At 42.1% G+C, this 14780-nt stretch overlaps 1 protein-coding gene across 3 annotated transcripts in view; it reads right to left on the bottom strand.

Moving 5' to 3' along the window:
* Positions 1–14780, bottom strand: part of FAF1 (Fas associated factor 1) — a 318043-nt gene that overhangs the window by 19150 nt on the left and 284113 nt on the right. For all 3 annotated transcript variants that reach the window (XM_050961673.1, XM_050961674.1, XM_050961675.1), the window contains one exon: positions 6368–6583. In XM_050961673.1, coding sequence (XP_050817630.1) covers positions 6368–6583 — 216 coding nt within the window. The remainder of the gene's footprint in view (positions 1–6367; positions 6584–14780) is intronic.

The following is a 14780-nucleotide window of genomic DNA, read 5'->3' as shown; positions in this document are numbered from 1 at the left end:
AGCTCCAAGAAGTAACCTAATTAACCACACATATATGAACTGAAGCATTAACAACAGAAAACGAATTCAGTCATTGGATGAAGATTCACATACACCTAATTTCTAAACTAAGCAGCAAATTGCACATACACAAGTGCCAGAAATTACACTCATGTTTGATCATGCAACCAAATCTCTGAAGTCTATGAATTATGGATACTGTATTATACAGAAACAATTAATACATTTTCTCTCTCAAATGCAATGACAGATATTTTGGTTTAGCATAGTGTATCATCATCATTGCATCCACTTGTGACGCACACATTGGTGCACTTTACATGGTTCAGATTAAGAGAAAAATAGCATTCCCCAAATTTAGGGAGCAAATATATTATGACCATGCACTCGCTATCTAGTGTACTGTGACAGGGAAAACAATATAACCAGTAGGCTAAATGCCAGTGATCCCAGAACTTGCATTTTAAACATGGCTAGGCTCAGGCTTAGAGGTATTGCCAATGTAATAGTTATAGGAGTGTTCTCAGTAGCGACCATCTACCCATAGTTTGAGGTACCCTGTTGGGATGGATACCCAAAGTATACAGAGATACTTAAACTTCAGCTCATGATACAACTCACAGTCTGTACATTTCAAAGCAAATCCAATTTGAAATTCATGCTACAGGGTTGTAAGAGATAAGGATTAAAAGGGCTTTTTTTGAAAATTTACATTAAAAAAATGTCTTAAGTGAAAACCTCATTCATCCTTCCACCATTATTAATAATGCCGCCACCACCACCACGCTTTTCATTAGTACATCTCGAGGTGCTTTACAAAGGAGGCCAATGTCATTAATTCCATTTTCCAAGCGGGGACACTAAGGATTTCGTTTCAAAGTACCATGAAAAACTGCTCCCATTTTCTATTTTATGGCGAGATCAGAGCAAGCCAGAGGGATAGGCAAACTGGATGGCCAACTTGTGTGTCAAAGGATAGGGAAAGCAGTGGAATTAGTGATGGCTGTTTGTCCCCAAATGTTTATCTACCTTCCATCATGACAATAATTGCTTAAATAGCAAGTGCTTTATTTTTGGGGTCATTAATTCAGACTGACTAAAGGTACAATGTAATAATTTAATAAAATTAACTGTCTAACATCTGGTCGTGGGCAAAATTCCACACCACTGTGAATGATCTGTGCCCTGTACAGTTCATACCTATCCAACTATCTTGTAGTTGGCCAGCAAATGTAACAACCGTGCTAATAAGCAGAGTGGGCACATTTCAGGTTCCACTGGGTTGCGTCTATTAGTTCTAGAGATATTCCCTATTTTTAAAATGGGGAATTCTGTTAGAACCAGTAGAATCCTTCTAACTGGTGGAAGTTTATAGGGGCACCCAATGCATGGTGTTTATGCTGCTTTTAGGGATTTGTCATTTATATTTTTCAGATAAGTACAACACTTTCACATTAAAAGGTGGAGAATTTTACCCCCTCCCGCTCCCAGCCCCATCCCCACACACAAAAGAAGTCCTTCAGAATCACAGTCCTACATGCAAACTACAACTTGACAAAAAATGTATTACATAGCAAGGAGTTAGAGGTTGATCCAATATAAAATGCAAGATTTTAGGGTTGTATCTTGTAACTTGCACTGCATGCCCATCTACCATGTATAGCAGGAGTGGGCAAACTTTTTATTGCGAGGGCCATATCTGGTTAGGGAAATTGTATGGTGGCTCATAAATGCTCACAAAATTGGGGGTTGGGTGCAGGAGGGGGCGAGGTCTCCGGCTGGGGGTGAGGGCTCTGGGGTGGGGCCAGAAATGAGGAGTTCAGAGTGTGGGAGGAGGCTCTGGGCTGAGGGTGTGGGCTCTGGGGTGCAGGAGGGTGGGACCAAGGGGTTGGGAGGGCGGAAGGGGGATCAGGGATGGGGCAAGGAGTTGGGGTGCAGGATGGGGTCAGGGGTGCAGGCTCCAGCACCACTTACCTCAAGCTGCCCCTGGAAGCAGCGGCATGTCCCCCCCTCTGGCTCCTACACAGAGGTGTAGCCAGGCGGCTCTGCATGCTGCCCCATCCACAGGCGCTGCCCCTGCAGCTCCCATTGGCCCCGTTTGCTGGCCAATGGGAGCTGCAGGAGCGGTGCTTAGGGCGGGGGCACCGTGCAGAGCACCCTGGCTGCTCCTATGCATAGGAGCCAGAGCTGGAACATGTCGCCGCTTCCGGGAGCCACGCGGAGCAAGGCCCCGACCTCATTCCCTGGCAGGAACTCGAGGGCCGGATTAAATCATCTGAAGGACCAGATGTGGCTCCTGGGTCATAGTTTGCCCACCCTGCTGTACAGAAGTTTATTATTTACAATACCAAAATGCCTTCAGTATTTGAATTAGGTCACTCTTCTAAATTAATAAATTGAAATATTTTTACCATATATAGTTATACATGAGATTGATATAAACTAATTTATTTACTAATAAAAACAGCAAAAGGTATCCAGCCTAACATGTCTGCTTCCTTTAAGATTATTTTAAACCAACCTTCCTACTGCCACTTAATCTCCTTCACCATTCTTTTGGCACACAAATCTAGCCATTACTTCATTCGCATTACTGTTTTTTTGCTGTTTTTACTTAGTATGTTTTAACTTACTTGGGTTTTGCCCAAGATCCTAACTCATCAATGTACTTAGTTTTCAGATGATCACTCATTAATCCACTACCAATGTGAAATAATAATAAATATTTAGGCAAAAATTTTCCAACTTTTCTTCATCTTGATACTTATATAGCAACTCTCACCACAGTATCTAAAGCCTAAAGCTGACTCATTGATTCTAAAGGTTGTCGCAGGTGCTCAGCAACTTTGAAAATTAGGCTATTTATTTAGTTGCTTAAATATGATTTAGGAGCCTAAAATGAAGACACCCAGTTTTGCAAATCTTGGGTTTAAGATTTATTTAATGTTTTCCATCTGAAGATTTTAAAATGCTTTATGAAGGTGGGTAGATATCAGTATTCTCATTTAATAGAAAGAAAACTGAGGCAGAGAGAAGTTAAGTGACTTGCCCAAGGTCACACAACCGAATCAGTAGCAGACATGGGAATAGAAGCCAAGTTTTGCTACTCCCAGGTCCTTTTATCAATCCTCCGCCTCTCTTACTTCATGTAGCACTTTTCATCCTGAAAAATCCAAAGAGATCTATCAATTTTATCATTATTTTGCAAGTCACAATAAGGTCAGTGATGTCTATACTCTTCTAATAAGAGCACTGCCAAGCTAACAGGGCCCCTATTTTGGCATTCCCTGGGGCTAGATAAACTGCTTAACATTGTCCATACTGGAAAGAGTACTTTTCTCCATTTAATGAGGCTGCTGCTCTGAAGCACTAGGCAGGGATCGGCAACCTTTCAGAGGTGGTGTGCCGAGTCTTCATTTATTCACTCTGATTTAAGGTCTTGCGTGCCAGTAATATATTTTAACGTTTTTAGAAGGCCTCTTTCCATAAGTCTATAATATGTAACTAAACTATTGTTGTATGTAAAGTAAATAAGGTTTTTAAAATGTTTAAGAAGCTTCATTTAAAATTAAATTAAAATGCAGAGCCCCCCCGGACTGGTGGCCAGGACCCGGGCAGCGTGAGTGCCACTGAAAGTCGCGTGCTGCCTTCGGCACACATGCCATAGGTTGCCTACTCCTGCGCTAGGGAGTCTCATATTGAAGATGCCATTGTGGTGGGGTTTTAGGGGGTGGGGTGGGAGGCTAGTCTGTGTGTCACGTAATGTGACTCCTTGCTTCCTTGGGCCTCATGCTGTAGTGGGGCCTGAAGGGAAAGGCGAGCAGGATTTAGATCACTGACTGACTGGTGAGAAGAAATGGAGGGGAAGAATTGGACACTGCTAAGTCCTCTAAGTGGTTTGCCCCTTAACATTCCTTCTCCTCAATGATTTCAGAGTGTTTGAATGGTATTCTTGGGTGCATCCCTTTATGGAATTGATATCAGGCTGATAGTCTGTGCATTGATTGTGGTTTGCTGACTTCCTAATATGCATGGGGTGTGCGGAGATTTATGGGATTGGAAGGCATTTCCCCGCCTCCCACTTCAAATCTGTTTCTCCTCTCCAACAGTTATAAGTACCATCAAAATAAAAGTGCATCTATGTCTTTTTCAACATCTCTTAACTGCCTCTTCTGACAGGTTCTCTGATTAGAAATCAGTTTTTCTGCCTTTGAGACGAGGCTCAAGACACGCCAACAGATATCTACAATACCGTTCACAGTTATGTCACAATCATCACAAATCAAGCCTGCTCTCAAGAGGATATGTTTGTTAAGTACAAATATTTCTACAGCTTTTTGGGTGGGTTGTAATTTAAGATGACTTTTACAAACTAGATTCTAATCCTGAAGCAACAGATGGCTGTTACAAAATAGCACTGCAAACACTCTGAATTGAGTCCTATCCTTAATGAACTTCCTGTAGAGAAGGAGACAAGGGTGAACCTGCAAAGTGTCCCATACACTGGGCTCTCATGCTGCAAAAAGGACGTAAAGCGAGCTTAACCAGCCACCTGAGGATTTCCCCTGCATGCGCAATCCCCAGGTGACAGAGCTAAATTCCCCACCACCGCAGAATATGGAGTGGGTGGCTGGTACGCTGCCGAGCCCCACCGCTCGTTGACTGACATAACTTGTGCTGCTATCTTTGCATCCCTTCCCAGCCTCAGGATTTGCATTGATCACAACTCAGCTGGACGCAAAGATTGGGCCTATTATCTTTTATTTTTGTAGTAATAACAACTATGCTATAAACAAAATCTAAGTTATAATGCAGCAGGCACCTCTTCAAAGAAATCTAGCTTAAGAAAAGCTCTGGTGACCAGTGTCCATGGCAGGTTTAACCACAGATAAATTAGCAAATGTGAGGATCAGGGAGTTAGTACAGCCTATAATGATTGTCACTCACACCAGATCTGACGTCATTATTTGTTGTATACACTTCAAAAGAAGTTTTATGTAGGAATTAAAAATGGTTATTTACTTAATTTTATGAATTACTTAGGGGACAGATGAATAGTTTATTGGGAATAAGTGTGCTAAAGTACCTGATAACTCATTTACAGTTTGACGGAGCCCCTTCTACTCATGTCACAAACTACATCAAGCAAAATGGATATCAACAGGAAGATCAGAACACGAATCTGAACAGAACTTCAAGTCCAGGAGAGAAGATGAAATGCTGCTCACCAAATGAACTTTGGGAGTATTATGCTAAGCAAGAGGGGTTCTACTTTCTTTTAAAACAGGGAATAAAGTTTTTGGATCAAACTCTGTTTTTGGATGTGTGTGTCCAGTCCTCACTGAATTTGACCTTTTACATTTTTTGCTTTAGAAATTAGTTTTTTATTTCCTCTGCCACTGAAAGTCTGGATTTTCTGATACAGCTTTTTACATAACAACATGTCCTACGGCAGTGGTTCTCAAACTTTTTTTTCGCAGACTACTTGAAAATTGCTGAGGGACTCAGAGAACCATTTAATGATCTTTCCAAATGTTGTTTGCACTGTTAGCTAACTATTGTAATAGTTGGATAAAAGTGCTATATAAAAAAACCTTAATAATAATTAACTTTTTTTGGTTCTACAAATAAAAGCACACAACTCATATTTCAATATCAGTAGTCTTACCTTTCTAATGCGATGGATGTACCCTCTCTCCCCTGCCACAGCAGCCCCCAAGCTGGGGCTAGGAAGGAGAGGAGGTCTCTCCCTCTCTCCCCTACTGCAGCAGCCCCCAAGTTGGGGCTGGGAAGGAGGTGGGGGTCTCTCCCCTGCACAGCAGCCACAGAGCTGAGTCTGGGAAGGAGGGGGTTTCTCCCTGGCAGCCACAGCCCTGGAGCTGGGGAAAGGCGCCTCTTTTTCTGGCCGCCGCAGCCCTAAATGTCCCAAATTCCCCTCAACCCCTCTTCTCACTCCACTTCCCCCTCCCACCTACCCCCATTCCCTCCAAGGCCACCACTTCACCTGACATGTGCATCTTCTCCAGGGTACAGGCACCTAATTAGTGGAGCCATGCCTGTGCAGCACCACTAATTAGGTGGGTGGCCCTTCATTCTCTTGTGTGCGGCCGCCCAGGCACACACCTTAGAGGGAACTATCGGCGGACCACCTGAATGGAGCTCGCGGATCACAGGTGGTCTGTGTACCACAGTTTGAGAACCTCTGTCCTAGGGCTCTCATGTTAGCTCCTGACTTGCTTTGCGTCATGGAGCTTGACCATGTTATAACATACCAAATCAACCTTCACCTTTCATGCTGTAACATGCCATCTTGAGACATACAACTAGGAATAAGGAGAATTTATTCACAGAAGGTATGTTTACTTACATCTCTCCTTGGAAAGGTGCCCAGCAGCTTGAACTCTTCCCAAGGGTATCCCTTGGAAGCTACAAAATCAAAGACAACCTGCAGCTTACTGCTGGCCAAGAAACGCCGCTCAAAGAACTCTCCGCTGGGTGTTCGGATACGCAGTTTGCTGACTGACTCAGTGCTCTCTTTTTTTGGCTCTGGAGGCAAAGACTGCTCTAGAGATAGCCTGATAGCCTGAGGAAAGAAAAAGGACCATTTAGCTTCAGTTTAACTACCTAGGGTATGTCTTCACTACCGGCCGTATCGACGGATAGCAATCGATTTCTTGGGCTCGTTATATCGCATCTCATCTAGATGCGATATATCGATCCCCGAACATGCTCCTGTCGACTCCGGAACTCCACCAACGGGAACTGCGGTAGCGGAGTTGACAGGGGGAGCCGCGGATGTTGATCCCGCGCCGTGAGGACGGTAGGTAACTCGATCTAAGATACTTCGACTTCAGCTACGTTATTCACGTAGCTGAAGTTGCGTATCTTAGATCAATCCCCTCCTCTAGTGTAGACCAGCCCTTAGACACAGGAGTTTTTCCACTTTTCATGCTAGAACTCTGAGAGGAATCACAGGGCTCCAGAACTTCAGCTGTGCTTTATGTCTCAATGACAAAACCATTATTACGCATTTCTTAACAGCCTACCAGACAATTAATTAAAATAAACCCTTCCTTTATAACACATAATTAAACCTACAGTTTACTGCATGATGCAGATAGGTAATTTAATTGTTTGGCAAAAAGGCATCGACATTTTTGTTTGAGAGAATAACTGTCAAATGATCAACTGCTTTCTTAAAGGTTACAAATTAAGGCATTAAACGTATGTATTTTTTATGATAAAACTGTACTCCTTTAGGCAAAATAACTAAGGAATCTCTTCCTCCCCCCGACAGCAATTCACAATGAAAACAAACCCTACCTGTTAGATTTACTAAAAATACTTGTATTTAAAATGCTCTGATTGAGATATTTCTTCTATATATTTAAGGCATATAGGTTATTTAGCGTATACGAGGCACGAAGGTGGGAACAGCCATAGTCATAGGAGGATCAGCAGGGAAAAGGCAAGGCAAAAAAAGTGGATTTTAAAGATATATTAGAGGAGGAAAGGAAGGATGCTATGCACAGAGAAATGGCTCCACACACCAGGTTGCATTTTTGCTGCAACAGCTACAAGAAATCAGCAAATATTATAAATGGCTCAGACAAGAGCAGAGTGGGAAAGTCTTTATTTAAATGAATATAAGTAATTAAAAAATTTTTTTGCTATTACTTTTTAAGTACATCAGAAGCAGGAAGCCTGCTAAACACCCAGTGGGGTGACTGGACGATCGAGATGCCAAAGTAGCACTCAAGGACAACAAGGCCATTGCAGAGAAACTCAATGAATTCTTTGTATTGGTCTTCAGGGTTGAGGATGTGAGAGAGATTACCAAACCTGAGCAATTCTGTTTAAGTGACAAATCTGAAGAACTGTCCCAGACTGAGGTGTCATTAGAGGAGGTTTTGGAACAAACTGATAAACTAAACAGTAATAAGTCACCAGGACCAGATGGTATTCACCGAAGAGTTCTGAAGGCACTCAAATGTGAAATTGCTGGACTACTAACTGTCATCTGTAACCTATCATTTAAATCAGCTTCTACATCAAGTGACGGTAGGATAGCTAATGTGCTCACAATTTTTAAAAGGGCCTTCAGAGGTGACCCTGGCAATTACAGGTCGGTAAGCCTGACTTCGGTACTGGGCAAACTGGTTGAAACTATAGTAAAGAACAAAATTGTCAGATATATAGATTAACATAATTTGTTGGGGAATAGTCAACAGTTTTTGTGAAGGGAAATCATGCCTCATCCATCTGCTAGAATTCTTTGAGTGGGTCAGCAAGCATGTGGACAAGGGGGATCCAGTGGATATAGTGTATTGAGATTTTCAGAAAGTCTCTGACAAGGTCCTTCACCAAAGGCTATTAAGCAAAGTAAGCAGTCGTGGGATAAGAGGGAAGGTCCTCTCATGGACTGGTCACTGGTTAAACGATAGGAAACAAAGGATAGGAATAAATGGTCTGTTTTCAGAATGGAGGGAGGTAAATAGTGGTGTCCCCCAGGGGTCTGTACTGGGCCCAGTCCTGTTCCAGGAAGTGCGGCGGACCCTGGGGGAGGGGTGGGCGGAGGGCTCTGCATGTGCTGTCCTTGCTGAGCCTCTAGGTACCTCCCCTAAAGCTCCCATTAGCCACGGTTCACCATTCCCAGCCAATGGGAGCTGCAGGAGGCAGTGCCTGGAGGCAAGGGCAAAGCACGTGGAGTCCTCTGCACCCCCCCGCCCAAGGACCACTTCTGAGCGCGGCGCGGAGCCCGCGGCACCATGGGGGGCAATCCCACGGGCTGGATCCAAAGCTCTGAGGGGCCGGATCTGGCCTGCGGGCCGTAGTTTGCCCACCCCTGTAGTATAACATGAATTCTGTGGACAGAATTTTCAAAAGAAGATGCCTGCTAAATTAGTTTGGCCTGATATTAAAATGAGCCTACACTCAGGGACCTGTTGGTAAAAATCTTAACAATAATAAATGGGGTGATATGAAAAAAAGGCACAAAGAGAAAGATTTTTCAAAGGCAGCTAAGTGCCTAGTTCCCATTGATTTTCAATGGGAATTAGGCACTCAATTGCCATTTGTGTCTTTGAAAATCTTCCCCATAGACATTTAGTGGGGGAAATGAATTACATTAAAGGGACAGAATGAGACAGAGGCAAGTGTACAAGATCATTTAAACAATCTGCTTTTTACATGCAGACATTGGGGAAAATTATCTCTCAATATAAATTATACATAGAGCTTCACGTGGGCTTTTGCAATCCCAGGCACTTTCTGTGTGAATCCAAGAGTTTTTTAACGTCCTTGTGGCTCAAATTCATTTTTGTGTGTCTGCTATGAGATTATATTTTAAATAATATAATCAAATAGTTTCTATTTCCTTTCTCTCCTTCCTCAACCACCTGCTTACGATCCTGTTTTGACATTTCCCCACATAGTATAACAACAGATGCTACATTATTTACTGAACTCAATCAATTATATTACAGAAAAATAAACAACAGTAGCTCATTAGAGCTCTTTTCTTTGTGCAAAGAATATCTAGCTCCACAAAGTAACCAGTCTCTAAGGCTTCAACATAAAATGACAATATACAATGGATATTCCACACCAGTGAACCAAGTTAGAAAACAATTATGAGCTGGATCACATTAGCAACTCTTGGACCTGAATAAGCAAGCTGAATTTTGTTGATAAAATAGGATGTTCAGTATGTGAATAGATCAATAGCCAGATTTCAAATATATGAAACTGAACATAAAGCCCCTTATGTAAGCAAACACTGTTACAGAACAACAGACTATAGGTAATCCGTACACTCGAACATGGGGAGTGTTAGTAAACAGTATTGTTAAAATCTCTTTTGTATGGCTAAGCAAACAGATCTTATTCTTTTCATTATTGCAGTTTGTATTAAAACAAGGAAGCCCAGATATAGTTTTAATCATGGACTGGTTTTGCTGCTTTTATGTAAGAAAACAGTTTCCAAAAGGCCATTGTACTAGAAAAGGCAGGGTAGTAAGCACAATGCAGCGGCAGGGAATTATTGTTTCTATGTGTGCACAATTACTTTTAAAGAGAGAAAGAAAACACATTAATTACATGAATTAGAAGATAAGCAAGGCAATTTCTCAACAGTCTGCTACAATACTAATTTACGTGAGTTCAATTGCTAATAACTTTACAGAATGCAACCTGTTAATTATTCACAACAGAATTCTCACATTCCTATTTTCACATTCCTATTTTCTGTAATACTCCTCTAGTTTCCCTCTAATGGTCTCTTACCTTAACTCCCATTCTCGACTTTTGGTAGCAACAGGAGGTAAGAGTACAGCAAATTCTACTGTTCATTGTAGAAAAAAGGTGGAGAATCCCATGCAAAACACTTAATACTGTAGCTCTGACTAAATGAACTACAGTAACTCCTCGCTTAACGTTGTAGTTCTGTTCCTGAAAAATGTGACTTTAAACGAAATAATGTTAAGTGAATCCAATTTCCCCATAAGAATTAATGTGAATTGCGGGGGGGGGGTTAGATTCCAGGGAATTTTTTTTCCACTAGACAAAAAACTATATTATATATCAGGTACCAGAGGGGTAGCCGTGTTAGTCTGGATCTGTAAAAGCAGCAAAGAGTCCTGTGGCACCTTATAGACTAACAGACGTATTGGAGCATGAGCTTTCTTCGGATGCATCTGATGAAGTGGGTATTCACCCACGAAAGCTCACGCTCCAAAACGTCTGTTAGTCTATAAGGTGCTACAGGATTCTTTGCTGCTTTTATATTATATATATGTATACACATAGTATAAGTTTTAAACAAACAATTTAATACTGTAGACAGCACTGATGATTGTGAAGCTTGGTTGAGGTGGTGAAGTTAGAGGGTGGAAGAGGGTGGGATATTTCCCAGGGAATGCCTTGCTGCTACATGATGAACAAGCATTTGGCTGAGCCCTCAAGGGTTAACACATTGTTAATGGAGCCTCACACTCTACAGAGTAGCACGAATGGAGGGAGGGGACACAGCATGGCAGACAGAGACACACCCTGTATGAGAGAGAAAGAGAGAGAGATGCATTGTCCCTTTAAGTACGCTGAGCACTCTAAGTACATTGCCTTTTTAAGTATATCAGGAAGTTGAGACAGCAGCTGCAGCCAGCAAGCTCCCTCCATCCTGAGCCCTGTCATGTCTCCCCCCCTGCTCTGTGGAGATGGGGTAAATGGGGGGGCAGGAGCAGGGAGGAGGGGGACAACTTGATATTAACCCCTCCCACTCCTGCACAGCAAGCAGGAGGCTCCTGGGAGCAGCTCCAAGGCAGAGGGCAGGAGCAGCACATGGCAGTGGGGGGAGGGACAACTGAACTGCTGGCAATTGCTAGCCTACCGGGCAGCTGCAGCAAGGGAACTTAGGGGAGCGGGGAGCTGATGGGGGGCTGCCGGTGCACCCTGGTTACAAGCCGCCACCACCTAGCTCCAATGGGCTGCTCTTCCTGCAAGCTGTGGACAAAGCAGGTGGCTGCCAAACAACATTATAAGGGAGCACTGGGCAACTTTAAACGAGCATGTTCTCTAATTGATCAGCAATGTAACAATGTTAACCGGGAGGACTAAGTGAGGAGTTACTGTATTCACAATATAACATGGTTTAAAAGTTCCCAGAAGCACTTAAATATTTCAGGTTCTTGGACGCATTTAGTTTGGTCAGAAAGATGTATGCAAGGTGAATTGTTGACACAATTTGCTTGTCAAGTTTATCTTAGAGAATAGAAAATTGTGTTGGTTACCAACGTTATATTCTGCAATTGTATAAGGCAATTTTTCCATATATCAGAAAAGAACACAGTACTGAAATGTCACCAAATATACATTTAAAAACCTACTTGAGGGCAGAAAACAAAATACAACAACAAAAAAAGAAAAAAGAAGAGAAAGGAAAGGATGCAATTTAAACAGGATTTCACCAGCTCCACAGACTTTAATCATCTGGAAAATTAAATAAAAACATAATACCAGATTTCAAATGTCTGCCAAAAGAAGAGAGTCAGTCAGTTCAAGGAAATTATATCAATGAACAGAAAAAGATGGGCAAGTATCTTGGGTTTTATAAATATATAGCATTAGCAAGCAAACACACCCCACAAGGATGCAGATATATCAATGCATGCATCTGACGAAGTGGGTATTCACCCACGAAAGCTCATGCTCCAAAACGTCTGTTAGTCTATAAGGTGCCACAGGACTCTTTGCTGATATATCAATGCTTATTATTGCCTTATTAATAATAAGTATCAGAGGGGTAGCCATGTTAGTCTGGATCTGTAAAAAGCGACAGAGTCCTGTGGCACCTTGTAGACTAACAGACGTATTGGAGCATGAGCTTTCATGGGTGAACACCCACTTCGTCAGACGCATGCTCCATCTCACCCCTGTGAAGAATGGATAAACATATGGACCATTTCATCAGCCACTGACACGCAGTTTTCTTTTGGGGACTACATGACAGCTGTTTAAACAACACGCACAGAGGGTGATGACACAGCTAGCTGAGCTATGATTCTGTTTATTTCACCAGAATTCCTCCAAGGATGGAGAGTCTTATGTACAATTTTGGGGAGGGGGGGAGCGGATGTGCACTATCCCTTCTTTTATCACTATGTTATACATTTGTCTGGCGATAAAGAAGAAGAAAAAATTACTGCTATGTGTATAACTTCGTACATGTTATACTATGACTGTTTTAGCATGCAGGAATTATACTGTACTGGGAGATCATACTTTGGACAAAACAGACTGGGACAGTGAAACCCCACAGAATCCCCATAACAAGCTTTTACTGGGGAACAGGACACTTGTAGCACAGTCTGACAAACAATTACACTGCTGAATCTGACCATATGCAGCAGGAAAGTTGGGCATCCTCGATTAGATCCTGCAGAATCTCTGCTAGACACCTGTGCTTTCAAACTCTTCACACTGCAGTTGTATTTGGGGAACAGTAGTTTCCACAGGGTGTGGTTTATCCATCCACTCAGACTAAGAGAATGGAGCACACTTGTATGATGGCTCATATCTCCTGGAGAGGGGCCAGTTTGGGGCTGCACTCAGGTATGCATCAATGCCTCTTACAGGATTGATTTGCCCTCTTTTGTGGCCCTTGTACCTGAATGGGTGTAACAAGGGATTAGCTATTGGTTCAGCAAGAACTAGTGCTGTACTTCATTGACTTGGATTTGTAAACAAAACTGTGGCTTTGTAGCTTAACACATACATATTTCTCATTAGCAGTGTGCTTTGAGAAACATTCTGAAGAGTTAAATTCACTCATCTTGCTTTGCTCTTTTTAACCTCCTAATTTTTCTGATGTTTAACCTCATTAGTTTCCCTTGCAGCCAATATATTTAATCACAGTGGAGAGTTTGCATCATTATTATGACAGGGTTTTTGAATTTTTATTGTTACCTTGGTTTTGAGGGGACAGACTTTGACATTTAAGGTCTCAGTCAGAGACTAAAGGTTTCTTTTCTTTAAAAGAAGTTTCAGGATAAATTTGATTGGCCATTTAACAATTATATTATTAGTAATAAGAAAATAATTGGGATTTACGTTGGCTTTGGGTTAGTTTTATCTTAACATTAAAAAACTGCTTCGTTCCCCAAATTAAATTATGCAACCCATTTGCTCATAGTGCTGACTAGCCTCCAAGATATCTGAACACAAAATTAAAGAAATCAATCCATAAAATGAAAAGCGACTGAGATACTGTTTTAAAAAATGGTATCTGCAAAGACAATGTTTGGGGCTTTGGACACAGGACTCCTAATTTAGGTCACTCAAAATGTTAATGCTAATCTCATGTTTTATAGTTTAAAAAGTATGTTCTTTTCCATATAAAATAATAAAATATACGTGTATAAAATATTTATTATATGAACCGATGTTAACTGATCATTAGGGCTGAGAGACTGTCACTGTGATTTTTCCTAAAACTCACAGATTAATCATTGTCTTCCTTGCAGCTACTCATAGTTGGCCCTGGGAAACCAACTGCCAAAAATCCCTCTAAATTGGGGGGAGGGGGGGAAGGGGTACTCCAGCCCGATATCTGGCTATAGAATGAGTCATTCGGCTAGCAGTGGATAGAGCCAAAACTATCATAAGATTTCTCCCAGCTGCATGCAGCTAAACTGATCTTGCCAGTCAACCAATGGACTGTCTTGGTCTAGCTCAATAGCATGGCCCAGTTCCTAATGCAAGGACTGAGAGTACGGCACTCTTGCATTCTAATCCCAGCTGTAATGCTGACACCCTCTTGGCTTAAACTGCAGCAAGGGAGGTTTAAATCAAAGATTACGAAAAACTTCCTGTGAGGGTAGTTAGGCACTGGGACAAATTGCCTAGGGAGGTTGTGGAATCTCCATCGCTGGAGCTTTTTAAGAACAGGTTGGACAAACACCTGTCAGGGATAGTCTAGCTATTGCTTAGTCCTGCCTTGAGCACAGGGGACTGGACTAGAGGACCTATTGAGGCCCTTCCAGTCCTATGATTTTATGATTCTATAATCAAGTCACTTAACTTCTCAGACTCAGTCAATACCCCTCCTGTGTAAAATGAGACACTAATATTAATCTCCCTTCCACTAGGAGTGTGATGATTATTTAGTACAGCGATCAAAGTGCTAAGAGACCTGAATGCATACAAACCCTCACTTTATCAAAGATGAGGCGTGAGACCTCACGAGGCCCTTGTGAAGTAGGGAAGTAGGTTATCTATGTAACAAA

Source organism: Gopherus flavomarginatus, chromosome 7, assembly GCF_025201925.1.
Source record: "Gopherus flavomarginatus isolate rGopFla2 chromosome 7, rGopFla2.mat.asm, whole genome shotgun sequence".
NCBI classification, from domain to species: domain Eukaryota; kingdom Metazoa; phylum Chordata; order Testudines; family Testudinidae; genus Gopherus; species Gopherus flavomarginatus.
This window is presented reverse-complemented; position numbering and strand designations above follow the sequence as displayed.